Here is a 19,571-nt window from a genome sequence, read left to right on the forward strand (position 1 = left end):
AGGAAACGGGTACAAAAGTATCTATATCCACAGTAAACCGAGTCCTATATCAACATCACCTGGAAGGCTGCTCAACAAGGAAGAAGCCACTGCTCCAAAACCGCCATAAAAAAGACAGACTATGGTTTGCAACTGCACATGGGGACAAAGATTGTACTTTTTGGATGTCTTCTGGTCTGATGAAACAAAAATAGAACTGTTTGGCCATAATGACCATCATGTTTGGAGGGAAAAGGGGGAGTCTTGCAAGACGAAGAACACCATCTCAACCGTGAAGCACGGGCGTGGCAGCATCATGTTGTGGGGGTGCTTTGCTGCAGGAGGGACTGGTGCACTTCACAAAATAGATGGCATCATGAGGAGGGGAAATTATGTGGATATATTGAAGCAACATCTCAAGACATCAGTCAGGAAGTTAAAGCTTGGTCACAAATGGGGTGGCAGGGTAGCCTAGTGGTTAGAGTATTGGACTAGCAACCGGAAGGTTGCAAGTTCAAACCCCTTTTGCCTTAAGGTAAAATAAAAATAAACTGGGCTGGGCCAATTTATTTTGTTGATTTTCTATATTGAAATTAAATATAAAGGTGATTCTGGAAGTAGTCTTAGGGGATGTTTATTAGATTGCATAAACATGAGGAGTACTCCCCCCGACACAAACACACACAATTTTGGCCAGATCGTTTTGTTGTTGTTGTAAACGTAAATAAGGATAATAGGTTGCTGCTGCTGGTCAGTCTGTGAAAGAGGCATGCTGCCTCTGACTGGGGAGAGTAACAGGCTTGCTTGAGCCTACTGCCAGAGATTCAGAGAAACAGCCTGTCTCTAATTCCTTGGCCTGCTAAAAATCAGTTGGTGCAAAGTTTATATACTACCAAAGTTCTTTTTGAACTCACAAAATTGAGCCCAGTATAACCGTTACCATGGATACCACTCACACCCGAGATGCAGGTAACACTTTACTTGACCCACCACGGTTATAACCATGTCATAATATGGCATAACAGCTGACATAACCTGTCATAATATGGTCATAACACTGTCATGACATATATTTAGACCTGTTGTGACATATATTATGTTATTTTATGGCTGGTTATGACACCTACATAAGGGTGTCAAAACCCCCAAAACCTACCACACAAGGCAAAACATTCCATTACACCGTAGCCTCTGTGTCAACAGTATGTTTGTTATAAAACATTTTCTGTTCATTTGACCATATAACATTTTCATTGTAATTGCGCACACATTGATGTCAGTCATGCACCTACCCCAATGTTCTGTTTCTGATGACTGGGATGAATGCAGGAGCAGATTTCAGGAGCAGGACAAGACACCCTCTTTTTGTCTGATGACTGACATAAGGGTCATGTATGTACGTGATGGTTATGATGGTCATAAGGCTTCTCCACAGTGTCATAAAGTCTATTTTATATAAGTTATTTAAAATATGATGAAAATTCATTACAACAACAAAAGATTTAAGAAACAAACTTTCAAACGAAAGGAAACATCTTGTGGGTTTTGACACTGTTATGTAGGTGTCATAACCAGCTATAAAATAACAATATATGTCACAACAGGTGTAAACATAAGGGTCATGACAGTGTTATGACAGTGTTTTGACCATATTATGACATATTATGACAGGTTATGACTGTGTCATAACAGGGTGTCAAGTAAAGTGTTACCGAGATACGCATATCCTCACTTTGAAAAACATTAATTTCTATATAATTCTTATTCGTTGATGAATTGACCATGTTGAATGTGACTACTTCTTTATTTGTTACAAGTTAGCTCACATAATGAAGTGTTTATTATGAAGAGAGAGGAGAGAAAGACAGAAGCTATTGCTTCGTTCTCCTTACAAGCCTTGCACAACTTTTTTTCCCTTCACAAACCACGGCCTCTGAGGACCGGGCCAAACCAAAATCATAATTGGCGGCGGGTGGATCAAATCATAAAATGAGGAATTTAATAGAAATGTGTAGTTTGAAGCCACATGAAGCCAGTAGCTACGGTTGGAAAATAATTTCTAATCCCTCAAATTCATCATGGTGTATTATTGAGGGGGTAAAATTGGCTTCTCTTTTCCCCTGAAAGTTGCACGCCTGCATCATACACTGCCAACTTTCCTCAAAATCACAGTGAAATTGTAAAGTTTGCCCTAAAGGAGCCATGGTAATTCTTTGTTATCCTTGTGTTTGACTTTGCCAGTCCAGGGCAAGTATCCACAAGGTTTAGTCTTAAAACATAATGAATAAGATTATATGGACAGATCCTAGATCAGCAATCCTACTCTGAGAGGCTTTGTGGATACGAGCCCAGGTGTTGTCTGTGAGGATGTTGATGCTGGTGATACAGAATCTGAAGATGTAAGCACACTATCAGAGACGTATTTAGTTTTTTTTATGTATTATTTCTTACATTGTTAGCCTAGAAAATCTTAAGTGTTATTACATACAGCCGTGAAGAACTATTGGATATCAGAGCGACGTCAATTTACCAGCACTACATCCAGGAATACGACTTCCCAGAAGCGGATCCTTTGTCCGCACCACCCAGGGCATTTGAATTGATCCCAGAGGCCGACCAAAAACAACGCCGCTGGTGAAGAGGTAGATGGAGCGGTCTTCTGGTCATGCTTTGGATGTTCGCACACCACCCACCGCTTCTGAGTATATTACTCGCTAATGTCCAGTCCCTAGATGACAAGGTCGACGAAATTAGGGCAAGGGTTGCTTTCCAGAGGGACATCAGGGATACTCTGACATACTCTGATTCACAGAAACATGGCCCTCTTGGGATATGCTGTCGGAGTCGGTAAAGCCACCCGGATTCTTGGTGCGTCGCACCGACAGGAATACACATCTCTCCGGGAAGAAGAAGGGCGGGGGTGTATATTTCATGATTAATGACTCATGTTGTAATTGTAACAAAATACAGGAACTCAAGTCCTTTTGTTCACCTGACCTTGAAATCCTCACAATCAAATGCCGACCGTATTATATTCTAAGAGAATTCTCTTCCCTTATTGTCACAGCCATGCATATTCCCCCTCAAAGCGATACCACAACGGCTCTCAATGAATTTCACTGGACTTTATGCATACTGGAAACCATATAGCCTGAGGCTGCATTTATTGTAGCTGGGGACTTTAACAAAGCTAATTTGAGAACAAGGCTACCTAAATTCTATCAGCATATCGTCTGTAGTACTCACACTGGAAAAACACTGGACCACTATTACCTCCCTCGCCCTCCTTTCGACAAATCTGACCACGACTCCATTTTGCTCCTACCTTCCTATAGGCATAAACTCAAACAGGTAGCATCCATTCTAAGGACTATTCAACGCTGGTCTGACCAATCAGAATCAACACTTCAAGATTGTTTTGATCACACATATTGGGATATGTTCTGGGTAGCCTCAGAATAATATCGATGTATACGCTGAGTCGGTGAGTGAGTTTATAAGGAAGTGTATAAGAGATGCTGCACCCACTGTGACTACAAAAACTTATCCTAACCAGAAACCGTGGATAAATGGCGGCATTCGCACAAAACTGAAAGCATGGACCACCGCATTTAACCATGGAAAGGCGACTAGGAATATGGCTGAATACAAACAAGCAAAATGTGAGTATAGAGACAAAGTGGAGTCACAATTCAACGGCTCAGACACGAGATGCATGTGACAGGATTTACAGACAATCACGGACTACAAACGGAAACCAGCCACTTCACGGACACCGACGTCTTGCTCCAAGACAAACTAAACATCTTCTTTAACCGCTTTGGGGATAATACAGTGCCACCGACGTGGTCCGCTACCAAGGACCGTGGGCTCTCCTTCTCCGTGGCCGACGTGAGTAAGACATTTAAACGTGTTAACCCTCGTAAGGCTGCCGGCATCCCTAGCTGCATCTTCAGAGCATGTGCAGATCAGCTGGCTGGTGTGTTTACGGATATATTTAATCTCTCCTTAATCTCTCCACATGCTTCAATTTGACCACAATTGTTCCTGTACCCAAGAATGCAAAGGTAACTGAACTAACTGAACAAAATGACTATCGCCAAGTGCTTTGATAGACGAGTCAAGGATCCACCTCCACCTTTCCTGTCACCCTAGACCCACTTCAATTTTCTTACCGCCCCAATAGGTCCACAGACGATGCAATCGCCATCACACTTCCCTATCCCATCTGGACAAGAGGATTACCTATGTAAGAATGCTGCTCATTGACTACAGCTCAGCAGTCAACCTCAGGAGGCTGAAGAAAGTTGGCTTGTCACCTAAAACCCTCACACACTTTTACAGATGCACAATTGAGAGCATCCTGTATCACTGCCTGGTACGGCAACTCTCCAAGGGGGGATCTGCACAACGTATCACAGGGGCAGGATACCTACAGCACCCACTTCAAATCTTCTAGGACAACAACTACCCGAGCCACTGCCTGTTCAGCCCGCTACCATTCAGAAGCTCAAGTCAGTACAGGTGCATCAAAGCTGGGACCGAGAGACTGAAAAACAGCTTCTATCTCAAGGCCATCAGACTGTTAAAACATCCATCACTAGCACAGAGAGGCTGCTGCCTACATAGACTTGAAATCACTGGCCACTTTAATAAATGGAACACTATTCACTTTAATAATGCCACTTTAACAATATTTACATATCTTGCAATACTCATCTCATATGTATATACTGTATTCTATGCTATCTAAAGCATATTAGCCTATGCCACTCTGACATTGGTCATCCAAATATTTACAGTGGGGCAAAAAAGTATTTAGTCAGCCACCAATTGCGCAAGTTCTCCCACTTAAAAAGATGAGAGAGGCCTGTAATTTTCATCATAGGTACGTACACTTGAACTATGACAGACAAAATGAGAAAAAAAATCCAGAAAATCACATTGTAGGATTTTTAATGAATTTATTTGCAAATTATGATGGAAAATAAGTATTTGGCCAAAAACAAAAGTTTATCTCAATACTTTGTTATATACCCTTTGTTGGCAATGACAGAGGTCAAATGTTTTCTGTAAGTCTTCACAAGGTTTTCACAAACTGTTGCTGGTATTTTGGCCCATTCCTCCATGCAGATCTCCTCTAGAGCAGTGATGTTTTGGGGCTGTTGCTGGGCAACACGGACTTTCAACTCCCTCCAAAGATTTTATATGGGGTTGAGATCTGGAGACTGGCTAGGCCACTCCAGGACCTTGAAATGCTTCTTACGAAGCCACTCCTTCGTTGCCCTGGCAGTGTGTTTGGGATTATTGTCATGCTGAAAGACCCAGCCACGTTTCATCTTCAATGCCCTTGCTGATGGAAGGAGGTTTTCACTTAAAATCTCACGATACATGGCCCCATTCATTCTTTCCTTTACACGGATCAGTCGTCCTGGTCCCTTTGCAGAAAAACAGCCCCAAAGCATGTTTCCACCCCCATGCTTCACAGTAGGTATGGTGTTCTTTGGATGCAACTCAGTATTCTTTGTCCTCCAAACATGACGAGTTGAGTTTTTACCAAAAAGTTATATTTTGGTTTCTTCTGACCATATGACATTCTCTCAATCTTCTTCTGGATCATCCAAATGCTCTCGAGCAAACTTCAGATGGGCCTGGACATGTACTGGCTTAAGCAGGGGGACACGTCTGGCACTGCAGGATTTGAGTCCCTGGCGGCGTAGTGTGTTACTGATGGTAGGCTTTGTTACTTTGGTCCCAGCTCTCTGCAGGTCATTCACTAGGTCCCACCGTGTGGTTCTGGGATTTTTGCTCACCGTTCTTGAGATAATTTTGACCCCACGGGGTGAGATCTTGCGTAGAGCCCCAGATCGAGGGAGATTATCAGTGGTCTTGTATGTCTTCCATTTCCTAATAATTGCTCCCACAGTTGATTTCTTCAAACCAAGCTGCTTACCTATTGCAGATTCAGTCTTCCCAGCCTGGTGCAGGTCTACAATTTTGTTTCTGGTGTCCTTTGACAGCTCTTTGGTCTTGGCCATAGTGGAGTTTGGAGTGTGACTGTTTGAGGTTGTGGACATGTGTCTTTTATACTGATAACAAGTTCAAACAGGTGCCATTAATACAGGTAATGAGTGGAGGACAGAGGAGCCTCTTAAAGAAGAAGTTACAGGTCTGTGAGAAATCTTGCTTGTTTGTAGGTGACCAAATACTTATTTTCCACCATTATTTGCAAATAAATAAATTAAAAATCCTACAATGTGATTTTCTGGATTTCTTTTCTTATTTTGTCTGTCATAGTTGAAGTGTACCTATGATGAAAATTACAGGCCTCATCTTTTTAAGAGGGAGAACTTGCACAATTGGTGGCTGACTAAATACTTTTTTGCCCCACTGTATATGTATATATTCTTATACCATTCCTTTACTTAGATGTGTGTGTATTAGGTATCTGTTTTGGAATTGTTATTACTTATTAGATATTGCTGCACTGTCAAATCAAATCAAATGTATTCATAAAGCCCTTCTTACATCAGCTGATATTTCAAAGTGCTGTACATAAACCCAGCCTAAAACCCCATACAGCAAGCAATGCAGGTGTAGAAGCACGAGTTGTGAGACTCTGCTGGAGAGCTCTTCACTCTGTCGGAACTAGAAGCACAAGCATTTCGCTACACTCGCAATAACATCTGATAAACATGTGTATGTGACCAATAACATTGGATTTGATTTGTCTTGTCGGCTCATTCCCATGCAGTCCCCTCCAGCTCTTCTGTGTCCTAGAACTGGTGCCTTCATAAGCACAGTAGATCTGAGATCTTCTAGACCCCTGGGCTGTCTGAACTCCTCCCCAGAGATGTGCAGTGCTTGCATGGAATGGAACACCAATGTAAAAAAAAAAGTATTTGATTATACAGCGCATTCGGAAAGTTTTCAGACACCTTTACTTTTTCCACATTTTGTTACATTACAGCCTCTAAATTGGATTACAATTTTTTAAAATCATAAATCTGCACTCAATACCCCATAAGGACAAAGCAAAAACAGGTTTTTGTAAAATGAATAAAAACCTTTACTCAGTACTTTGTTTAAGCACCTTTGGCAGCGATTACAGCCTTGAGTCTTCTTGGGTATGATGCTACAAGCTTGGCACACCTGAATTTGGATAATTTTTCCCATTCTTCTCTGCAGATCCTCTCAAGCTCTGTCAGGTTGGATGGGGAGCATCGCTGCACAGCTATTTTCAGGCCTCCCCAGTGATGTTTGATCAGGTTCATGTCTGGGCTCTGGCTGGACCAACTCAAGGAAATTCAGAGACTTGTTCCAAAGCCACTCCTGCGTTGTCTTGGTTGTGTGGTTAGGGTCGTTGTCCTGTTGGAGGACCCCAGTCTGAGGTCCTGAGCAGGTTTTCATCAAAATATTTCTGTACTTTTCTCCGTTCATCTTTCCTTCGATCCTGACTAGTCTCCCAGTCACTGCCGCTGAAAAGCATCCATACAGAATGATGCTGGCACCACCATGCTTCACCGTAGGGATGGTGCCAGGTTTCCTCCAGACGCAACGCTTGGCATTCGGGCCAAAGAGTTCAATCTTGGTTTCATCAGACCCGAGAATCTTGTTTTTCTTGGTCTGAGAGTTCTTTAGGTGCCTTTTGGGAAATTCCAAGCGGCCTGTCACGTGCCTTTTACTGGGAAGTGGCTACCGTCTGGCCACTCTACCATAAAGGCTTGATTTGTGGAGTACCGCAGAGATGGTTGTCCTTCTGGAAGGTTCTCCCATCTCCACAGAGGAACTCTGGAGCTCTGTCAGAGTGATCATCGGGTTCTTGGTCACGTTCCTGACCAAGGCCCTTCTCCCCCAATTACTCAGTTTGGCCGGGCGGCCAGCTTTAGGAAGAGTCTTGGTGGTTTCAAACTTCTTCCATTTAAGAATGATGGAGGCCATCATGTTCTTCGGGACCTTCAATGCTGCAGACATTTTTTTTTACCCTTCCCCAGATCTGTGCCCCGACACAATCCTGTCTCGGAGTTCTACGGACAATTCCTTCAACCCCATGGCTTGGTTTTTGCTCTGACATGCACTGTCAACTGTGGGACCTTATATAGACAGGTGTGTACCTTTCCAAATCAGGTCCAATCAATTTAATTTACCACAGGTGAACATCAAACAAGTTGCAGAAACATCGCAAGGATGATGAATGGAAACACGATGCACCTGAGCTCAATGTCGAGTTTCATAGCAAATGGTCTGAATACTTATGTAAATAAGGTATTTCTGTTTTTATTTTTAATACATTTGTAAACATGTCTAAAAACCTATTTTCACTTTGGCATTATGTGGTATTGTGTGTAGATTGATGAGGATTTTTTTTTAAATGTAATCCATTTTAGAATAAGGCTGTAACGTAACGTAAGAGGTCTGAATAATTTCTGAATGCACTGTAGATAGATATACCATCAAAGGTTTCACACTCCAGTATCATGCTGTGAATGGCATCAAATCATTATAATGCAATAAATTGCTAACTTATTTCAGCATAGAATACTTGAAAATGTGGGTGTGTGTGGGATTGACACTTGATTTAGGAATCGGCGCTAGTTTTGCTTTGCTAAACGCACACAATGTTGTCAGTGATGGGGGTGGGGGTGGGGGGGGGATTGAGACGGTTCTTAAAGGATTATGGAATCTAGGTTCTGTGTGGGAGTGCCTGTCCTTCTGGGCACAGATGTAATTTCAACATCTAATTTAGGTTTACATTTGGTTGAGATGTCAACTAACGTGAATCCAACCAACAAATGTCACTGCGTCATTGAATTTAGGTTAACAGTTGGGAGAAAAGCGTAATATTTGTTGTTGAAATTATGTGGAAACTATGATGATGCAACCAGTTTTTGCCTAGTGGGGTGGCACTATCTTATGAATAACTAGAGTACGCCAGAAAGGCCCCCGCCCACCAATAGAACTCAGTGCAGCCAATATAACCCAGTGCAGCCAACAGAACCCAGTGCAGCCAACAGAACCCAGTGCAGCCAATAGAACCCAGTGCAGCCAATAGAACCCAGTGCAGCCAATATAACCCAGTGCAGCCAACAGAACCCAGTGCAGCCAACAGAACCCAGTGCAGCCAACATAACCCAGTGCAGCCAATAGAACCCAGTGCAGCCAATAGAACATAGTGCAGCCAACAGAACATAGTGCAGCCAACAGAACCCAGTGCAGCCAACAGAACTTTGCATGTGTACATTGCTTAATTAATTCTGACTCACAAGCTCCACTCTCTATCTCAGTCCTGCCCATTATACACTTCATGCCTGATTGCACCTTACCTTGTTGTGTGTGTGTGTGTGTGTGTGTGTGTGTGTGTGTGTGTGTGTGTGTGTGTGTGTGTGTGTGTGTGTGTGTGTGTGTGTGTGTGTGTGTGTGTGTGTGTGTGTGTGTGTGTGTGTGTGTGTGTGTGTGTGTGTGTGTGGAGGGGGGGGGGGTGTACTTCAGTATCTACCCTGTGGAGATTGTAGTGGAGTGCCCTATTTTGAGCATCCAAACTGGCCTAATCGGTACTAGACATTTAGCTGGATTGAAGCCTTAAAACATCTGTGGGTTGGTGTTTGGGAACAGATATATGATATAACGTGATGAATAGTGACTTTAACTGATGAGAACTCCAGGCTATTCTCTGAGCTGACAACTGCCCATGTGGCCAGTATGAATTTGACTCCAGCAAGACTTCTGTTATGGATGCGGTTGCATTGCAAGAGTGCATAGAATGATGAGGACAATAAGGACCAGGGATAGTCTTTCTCCCTGCAGTGTTGATAGGGAATTAGGCCACTGTGGAACATTGTTTACCTCCTCTGTCAGGGCTAAGAACTAGCTGGTGCACTGGCATCTCAAGGGTATAAGAACCCCACCAGCCCTTTGTTGGCAGGTGTACTGACAATAACTTAACGCCTGGGTTCTCTCTTCCCTTGCTAGCCCTTGGTCTGTGAGAGGAAAACTAAACAGGAATCCACCCAGAGGACAATTAAATCTCCCAGCAGACAGATGTAGCCAGTGAGGCCAAAGCAGAGTTTATCATTCTGTCACCCTGCAAGATATAGATGCTCCCAAAAAAGAGAAAAGTGGAAAATGGGCAGGTAACTATGTCCTCTCCCTCTTTTACTACCCTAATCTGTCGTTCTCTCTCTCTCCCCCTCTCTCCTTCGCTCTTTCTCCCTCAGTTAATTTTTTTGGCGTGAAGAATTTCAATTTTTGCATGATCAGCTGCCAAATTGAGTGTGTACACAGCCAGCAGGTATAAATAACATCTATCCGTCTTCATTTGCTCACGTCAGCGACTGGAGCAAAGATACCATCACATTCACTGTCAATTAGAGCTGAAGTGGACTAAGGATGAGGGAGTGTATTATTATTCTATTCAATACAACAATATGTCATCTTGTTTGTGTATGTCATTAAATGGGTCCGGATGGTCAGAGGTTTATCTTCCGTCTCGTATTTTCCTATTTTAGTTAAGTCTAATTGATTATGTCTGTCTGATTGCTTGTAGCAGTGAATCATCTCAACAACACTGCTCACTACACCTCTCTGTAATTGATTATGTGAGAACTAAATTGTTTTTGTGTTCCTTGTTTGAACACTCGGCGACTTCAAAAATAAATAACTCATACAGGGAAACGCATCATCTCTAATGATGGATGTGATTAGTTTTTTCCCCCTACTGTAGCCAGTGCTTCTGGAAAACTTTATTAACATCCTCAAACCTTCCCTTTATCTTTGGGGTGGCAGGTAGCCTAGTGGTTAGAGTGTTGGGCCAGTAACCAAAAGAGTTGTTGGAATGACTGCCCGAGATGACACAGATAAAAATCTGTCGTTCTGCCCCTGAACAAGGAAGAAAACCCACTGGTCCCCAGTGGGCCGTCATTGTAAATAAGAATTTGTTCTTAACCAACTTTCCTAGTTAAAAAAATGATCGTGAGACTTACCATTTATTTTCATCCTCAAACCTTCCCTTTACCTTCATTCTCAAAACCCATTTACCTGAGGTGGCAGGTGACTTTATGACTTTATATCCCACTGGGCACCGACATCCATTCAACGTTTATTTCACGTTGGTTCAACCTAATTTAATTTAAATGACGTGGAAACAACATTGATTCAACCAGTGTGTGCCCAGTGGGAAAACGCACAGTCTGCATTACTGGGGTTACATTTACACAGGCAGCCCAATTCAGATTTTTTTCTTTCACTAGTTGGTCTTTTGACCAACCAGATCAGCTCTGTAAAGGATCTCAAGTGAAAAGATCTGATGTGATTGGTCAAAAGACCAATTAGTGGGAATAAGATCAGAACCGGGCTTGCCTGTATAAACACAGACTAGGTGGCCTGTTTTGGTAGAGGAAAATTATAAATAATTCAAGCTACTAAATAATAAGTTCTCAGATGAACAAATGTGTTTCAGAATTAGACTTATTTTAGTTCTGTATCCAGGACAAAAATAACCAACATTTGAAAATGCCTTTGTTGCTTAATTATACAGGATACAATGACGAATGTCTGTTCGTGTCAATCAACGCAATCATTTTAAAATGTGTGAAACAATAAATATATCAAATAAACAAACGCATTCAAGTTTGAAATGATATCACCGAAAGAAACAAATACAATATTTTCCAAAGAAATACCTTCAGCAAAAGTGCATACCGTGCGTCTTACACCACCTGTCGAAAGCACTGGAGGAATATAAATTGAGGGGAATCCATCCGTACCGAGAGGCACGCGCTTCAGTCCTCCTCTAAACTACACGGTGGCGTGAAGGATAAATTGCTTTTCTCTCCAATGCAATGTCTTTAATCTACGACGCGCTTCTTTCCGAAACTCAACGAAGACAGATATGTCTCTACCGCTAACTTGTGGTCTGTAGTATTCTTGAGATATTTCACCAGAATAGCTCGACACGTGCAAATTTAAAGAGATAAACTTCAGAGTCGCGATGATGGCATCAATAGGGGAGTTCGATCCGCTGAACAACATCGTTCCTGCTACTAAAATAGAAGTTACCGTGTCATGCAGGTAAGGTCATGAATGTATGATGAAATGTAAAATTACAGGACGATGTCTTCCATAAAGTGAAAGGTCTTGTATTGAAATTATTTCACAACATGCAGATGAGATGTGTGCTAATATTTGATTATCATTATTTAGAGCACATTTTCTGTGCAAACAAGTTACTTAAGTTTGCATGCTAAGTTAGATATCGCTTAATTTAGTCAACATTTTTAGAATCTCAAACATCCAGAAGAAGTATGATAAAACTATTGTTTCACCTCTTGCATACATATTAACCTCTTTCCTGATACACCTTCGAAGGTGTGCCAAGATGTGACTGACTGTACATCAGCCCTGTGTAGGCAGTGATAGAGGTGCCAGGCACCAAGACTGGATAATGTTGTGGTGTGGCCATTGATTAATCACCTCAAGCAGGTATAGCCTAAAACCATAAATACAATAGAGCTTGGCTACTCTACATGTGTGGAATGTATATACCCACATTTTGCACCTAATTGTCTTCATGAACATTTCTGCCATTATGTCCTCTAAATACAATAGTTCAATAATAAGCAAGCTCCTCTACGTACCTCTGTACGCGGCCCGCAATAGCATATTTTTGCCTGTTGTTGCCCCCTTGGCATCCTTTTCACAGTAAAATGTTTAATCACATCAGTTTGCAGTGTGCATAAATGCCCTGGCACTGTATATAATCTGAAAATCGGTGGGTTATTTAACAATCGATTTAGAAATAAATTCATACAACGGCAGGTCCAATATGATCTATACCGGTAAATACCGTATGTTATAGCTCAGGAAATAAATGGACTAACTGTTTTGGGGAGACAAAATGTTCAGCTCTCTAGGTCTCAGCCGTTCCAGTGTTCTCCACAGTAGTACGTGTTTGTTTTCAGACATGTTATTTCCCGGAAAGGTCAGTGGCGAATCACACTGAGACAGATAAATGTTGACGTTGCGTAACCTACGGTACTACTGTACAAAACCAACAGCACATATAGAGGTTTCACAAGGCATCTGACCAACTGACTTGAGTTTACAAGGGGCCTCTAACACTTTGACCAGTGACATGTGTTCATGAACTGTCAAGTAAGTCTATATCCTACATGAAAAAGAGATGTAGACTGTTAGCAGGTATCTATACCGTATTGTCCCTTCAGGCTGTTCAATGGTCCCTGAGACCTCTGTCACTAACCTGTAGCAACTCATCCTACTGGCCAGGTTACATTCCTCATATCTAATACAGACAGAGAATGTCATACTGTGGTAGTATTTCAAGTCTCACATTTGTTGATCAAGACTGAGAATGTGGATCTGGGATTGTGGTGGCTGTCCGTTTCTCTGTTGGAGAGCGAATTAAGAACATTTCCTCATATGCTGTGCGATTATACACTATTGGCTGAGTGGTCTTTGTGTTGTCTGTCCTAAAAAAAAAATGTCTCTGGTCAGAAATCCATGGTCACAACCCCAGCCACCACTGGCACCAAACAATAATCCTCCCTGACCCTGAATAATGAATGGATAGGCTGCTGGTGCCTCCTAGGAGATTACTAAGCTTTACTTTTGGATTTCCTCCATGCTTAGAAACAAGAGGATCGTTCTCTGTGACACACATCTGCAACATCTCCTCTTATCATATCTAATAGAACATTGCTAAGAGAATACACAATCAGGCACAGCATTGATTTAATTTGTCTGCCTCTCAACAACCCATTTCCTTTATGTGTTTTTTGCACCTGGCAAACTGCCAACCTAAAAGGAAGACCTTTGGAAAACATACCAGCTGTGGGGCAAATGTACCTTAGCTCACTGGTCCAGAGCTCAACAGAGACCCCGTGTCTTTGTCATTTCTTTCATGGGGAATAGTTGTTTCCCCCTTTTTATATAATATGAACCATGAACCCAATGGCAGTCACTCAAATACCGACTATATAGAAATTGTCCCAGGAGGCTGTCCTCATCTGCGGAGGAAAGAGTTGTTTACTATGACTGATAATGTTACAAAACACCAAATGATGGAATTTCTCGTGGGAGAATGGTGTCGCATCCCTCCAAAAGAGTTCCAGACACTTGGAGAATCTATGATGCCAAGGTGCATTGAGGCTGTTCTGGCGGATCGTGGTGGCCCAATGTCCTATTAAAACACTTTATGTTGGTTTTTCCATTATTTTTGCAGTTACCTGTATGTAATACATTTTGTTTTGATGAGGGAAAATAACAGGTGTTTAATGTCAAGGTGTTTTCCATGAGAAATGATGTACTAACAAGCAAACAAAGACTTCATAGAAAAATGTTCAAGTGGATGCTGCAGTGCCATTGAATAGATTTTATGAGAAAGAAATGTCTGATTTAATAGTTATTTCCCCCCCCCCTCCTCTCTTTCCCCTGTATGTTATTTCCATAGGGATCTTCTGCATGTGGACACATTCTCCAAGTCTGATCCTGGTATGTGTCCTTCTCCTTCATCTTTTTGAATGAATGTTGATAAGAATGTGTGGAATTCCATGCGTATGTTCTATCTTTCCAGAATATACTCAAGTAAATTGAATTGGTTTTGTTCAGAGTTAGTTCAGGGACTGGATGTTATGAACATTCCATTAAGCACATTCTTTTATAAAGCCGTTTGTTTTATCCAGATACAGGGCTTGTACAGTTACTGTATTTCTGTGTAACTAACAGTTATAGATGAAGACTGTCATGAAAATAACTCTCATCATAACCATTTGAAACAGCTGACTGAAGATTGAGGAGCAGAGAACATCTTGCTATTCGAATGGTTACACACGTCATTTCTGAGATTTGAAATATGACATTGGAAAAATGACAGAGATTACACGTCACAGGTTCATAGTCAGTTTTAACATCTGTATTACTCATCATTTACTCCTATCTGTTGGTCTTCAAAGTCAGATAGGTTAACTGTAATGGGTTGCGTGTTGGTGGCAGGGAAGTCAGGCGCAGGAGAATCGAACTTGGTATAAACGGAGTTGTTTAATCAGTGCTTCACAACTCCAAAACCCAATTGACAAAATAATAAAAAAGTGAGTACAAAACCCGTTGCGCATCAACACATAAAACATATAATCAAACAATCTCTGACAAGGACATGAGGGGAAACGGAGGGTTAAATATACAACATGTTATTGATGGGATTGGAACCAGGTGTGAAGGAAGACAAGGAAGACAAGATAAAACTAACGGAAAATGGATCTGTGATGGCTAGAAGGTCGGTGACGTCGACCGCCAAACACCCCCTGAACAAGGAGAGGGACCGACATTACCTTATCTGTTCCCTACATCTCAGTTTTTCATAGTTTCTGCTTGACTCAAAGATTTGGTCTCAGAAACACAACCACAGTTGCAGTGTTATCTGTTTGACTGAAGAGTTTCTGATCTGATCAAGAGCCATGTATTTAGAGAGTTGGGACCATAGCGATCCTATTGAATTACAATTATTCTGGTTAGGACATTGGTGTTTCTGCATTATGATGGATTTACATGACACTACAACATTCTATGGCAGCCATGTTAGCTCCACTAACATTACATGGGGGATATTTAAACAATGCTATGTAACTAAATGTCTAGAATTAGAATAATATTCTACAAGTTGGCCCAACTCTATAATTACATGGCTGTGATCTATTTCATGTTTAAACATTTGTTTTTAATCCTGTTCATGGCCTCTCATTTCACTTTGTTTTGACTGTCGGATTGCTCTTTGCGGTGGGACTCGACTTATAAACTGTACAGGTCACTTTGGAACTCAGGAATGAAATAACCCTCTACTTGGCTGATATTTTGTTCCGTTCTTCAAATGCCTGATACAATGCAGAAATTATTCCTGCTCTAGTGTTGCTTGGTGAACGCTACTATATGTTGGTCAACAGTCTGTCAGGTTGGGGTCAGAACAGGGTGACGGCTTTGAGCTGACATGACAGGGCTCATGGAGCTGGATGTCACCACAGCAATCCCACAGAATCAGAGACACCATGGGGCTCTGATGAAGGTGCACATTAGCAACAGGAACAGCCCCGCCAAGGTACTCAGAGATTGGGGTCTTTGATTATGAGTTTAGTGGTCCTTAATTGATTTAGGCCGCTGGTGCAGGTGCTCTGCCTAATCTCCAACTAGTTGAGAATGTGAAATGTGATATGGATGTTTTTCCTCTTCTAATTTGTGCTATCAACTAACCAATCACATAGATTACACTTGCTTTGTGTTTGTGTGCATGCTTTGTGTAAATAGAAGAATATGCTCTGAACTCATAGTAATAGAACTTTGTTCTTGTACCAATTCTTTGCCTGGGCTCTCTTTGCTATGAGAAGTTAAATAGATTGTTGCCTGCGTGTGTGTCCATGATTGAATTACCTTGTGCTTTGTCTATGTACCTATGCAATTACCCATGTGTGTCTAAGTGCTTTATGTTGTGTGTGTGTGTGTGTGTGTGTTATGCTATTTAAATTTGATGTTAATTTTTGGCTGACGCCAATTATTCGACTGGTCGATTGTTTGGTCGACAGGCTGTTGATCGATCAAGTTTTCTTTTAGTCGAGCAGTAGCATATCTACAGTGCATTGGGAAAGTATTCAGACCACTTGACCTTTTGTTACGTTTGCAGCCCTTTTCTAAAAATGGATTAAATAAAACATTTCCTCAGCAATCTACACACAACACCCCATTATGACAAAGCAAAACAAAAAAATTGGGAAATTTTTGCAAATGTATAAAAAAAAACACATAAATATCTTATTTACTTAAGTATTCAGACCCTTTGCTATGAGACTTGTAATTGAGCTCAGGTGCATCTTGTTTCCATTGATCATGTTGAAATGAAATGTTTCTATAACTTAATTGGAGTTACTTGTGGTAAATTCAATTGACTGGACATGATTTGGAAAGGCACACACTTACCTATATAAGGTCCCACAGTTGACAGTGCATGTCAGAGCAAAAGCCATGAGGTTGAAGAAATTGTCCGTAGAGCTCCAAGACAGGATTATGCTGAGGCACAGATCTGGGGAAGGGTACCTGACAGTTCTTAACTATGTTGACACCATTTACCAGAATGCAGCAGCCACTACTCTCTTGATGCCATCTACCATAGTTTTATTACAGGTGACAAATATTTGTATTTCATTTTTGTTGGTACCTTCTACTCCTTTTTCTCCCCAATTTCCTGATGTCCAATTGGTCGTTAGGACAAGACTAACGCTGAAACACCTGTACGGACTTAGAGGCAGAGATCCATGCATCCTCCAAAACACGACCCTGCCAAGCCGCACTGCTTCTTGACACACTGCTCACTTAACCCGGAAGCCACGCACACCAATGTGTCAGAAGAAACACCATATATTTGGCGACCGAAGTCGGCGTGCGTGTGCCCAGCAACCACAATGAGTCACTAGAGCGCGATGGTACAAGGACATCCTTGCCGGCCAAACCCTCCCCTAACCTGGACGATGCTGGGCAAGTTGTGTGCCGCCTCATGGATCTCCCGGTCACGGCCAGCTGCGACACAGCCTGGGATCAAACCTGCGTCTGTAGTGTATCCTCTAGCATTGCGATGCAGTACGTTAGACTGCTGCGCCACTCGGGAGGCCTGTGCAGATGTTTTTCATTGGCAGGGACTGAGGGACTAGTTAGGATTGAGGGAAAGATGAATGGAGCAAAGTACAGAGATCCTTGATGAAACCTGCTCCAGAGCGCCCAGGACATCGGACTTGGGCGACGGTTCACCTTCCAACAGAGCAACGACCTTAAGCACACAGCCATGACAACACAGGAGTGGCTTCGGGACAAATCTCTGAATGTCCTTGAGTGGCCCATCCAAACCCCAGACTTGAACTCAATTGAACATCTCTGGATAGACCTGATGAAAGTTGTGCAGCAATGCTCCCCATCCAACCTGACAGAGCTTGAGAGGATCTGCAGAGAAGAATGGAAGAAACTCTCCAAATACAAGTGTGCCAAGCTTCTAGCGTCATACCCAAGAAGACTTGAGGTTGTAATCGCTACCAAAGGTGCTTCAACAAGTACTAAGCAAAGGGTCTGAATACTTATGGAAATGTAATATTTCAGTTTTTTTATTTTTAATATTTAATAAACCTGTTTTTTGTTTTGTCATTAGGGGTATTGTGGGTAGAAGATGATTTAAACAAATCAATTTTAGAATAAGGTTGTAACGTAGCAAAATGTGGAAAAAGTCAAGGGGTCTGAATAGTTTCCGAAAGCCCTGTAAATTGGCATTCCACACAAGGTTGCCAAATCCTCGCCTATTACCAGCAACTTCAGGAGAGCAACGGTAGAATCTGCTAAAGCCAGCAGGAGCGAGAGGAGGACGGTCAGGTTAAGGTTTTTCTCTTGTGGTTTTTCTCTTGTGGTTATCTTGATCTCTGGCTTCCTCTTGAGTCATTTGCGTCTTATTTCATCAGTGTGCTTTAAGCATCAGACAAGCTCAATACATATATTTATTTTAGTATAACACAACAAAAAAACACACCTTATGGGAAAAAAATTAAAATTTAAAAATTGACCAATCGATTTGTCGAAAGAATAGACGACGTTCGGTTGACCAAATTCTTTTTTTTTTTTAGCCGGGGACAGCCCTAGTGTTCATGAATCTATTTTAGAAAGCATAAACTGTTTCAGTTATTCAGAATACAGTATGTTATTGGCAATGGCCTTTTTTTTTTGTCATGGACTTTAGCCTGTCATGGACAGTGCTGTCAAAGTGTTGTATGAATTCCACCAAGATGCTCATGAATTTGTATGGAGGTTGATTAACTTAACTAGGGGTTTGGTGGAGAGCACATTTCCCATGGACTCATATTCACTCTTTATATCCGTATGATCCAGGCTAACCTAAATATATTCTAGGCATGTGTGACCTTTAACCCAAGCATGGACTACCCTTGAGGAGATGAGAACTGCTCTCACAAATTCCTCTCACTGAAATCCATTCCATATTGTGATTGCTTCTTAGAGTTGGATCCTGAAAAGAATGAGTTCCGAGCATAATCTCTTTGATTGGCATGCGATATACATAATGTGATGTATGAGATATGTCCTTTGTTTTAGAGCACTTCACTGTTCTGTATACTGCACTTCTTTGCAGTTTGGAGGTCCTTGTGTGGCTCAGTTGGTAGAGCATGTTGCTTGCAACTCTAGAGTTGTGGGTTCGATTCCAATGGGGGACTAGTACAAAAATGTATGTACTCATTACTGTAAATCCCTGTAGATAAGAGTGTATACTAAATGTAAAAAATTATAATGCTTTAACCTCTCTCCAAAATAGTTAAACGTCAGTCTCATTTTGCATAATAGTAAATTGGTCAGAATGAGACAATTGCTTACAATAGCTGATCTGTATGACTCAAGTAGTTGAACTCCCACACCGATGCAGAACCACCAGACTCCTCAATATGAAGTAGTAAGTGGTTAAGAGCATTGGGCCAATAACCGAACGGTCGTTGGTTCAAATCCCCAAACCGATTAGTTAACTAATCTGTCAATGTGACCTTGAGCAAGGC

The 19,571-nt window shown here is 41.7% G+C and overlaps 1 protein-coding gene across 1 annotated transcript in view; it reads left to right on the forward strand.

The window, feature by feature from the left end:
- Positions 1-11,731: 11,731 nt before the first annotated feature.
- The window catches only part of LOC118374262 (copine-9-like), a 110,962-nt gene continuing 103,122 nt past the window's right edge, over positions 11,732-19,571 (forward strand). Inside the window, exons 1-2 of the mRNA XM_052484788.1 lie at positions 11,732-12,045; positions 14,444-14,484. Coding sequence (XP_052340748.1) covers positions 11,966-12,045; positions 14,444-14,484 — 121 coding nt within the window. The 5' untranslated portion in view covers positions 11,732-11,965. The remainder of the gene's footprint in view (positions 12,046-14,443; positions 14,485-19,571) is intronic.

This window comes from Oncorhynchus keta, chromosome 28 (assembly GCF_023373465.1).
Source record: "Oncorhynchus keta strain PuntledgeMale-10-30-2019 chromosome 28, Oket_V2, whole genome shotgun sequence".
Classification (NCBI taxonomy): domain Eukaryota; kingdom Metazoa; phylum Chordata; class Actinopteri; order Salmoniformes; family Salmonidae; genus Oncorhynchus; species Oncorhynchus keta.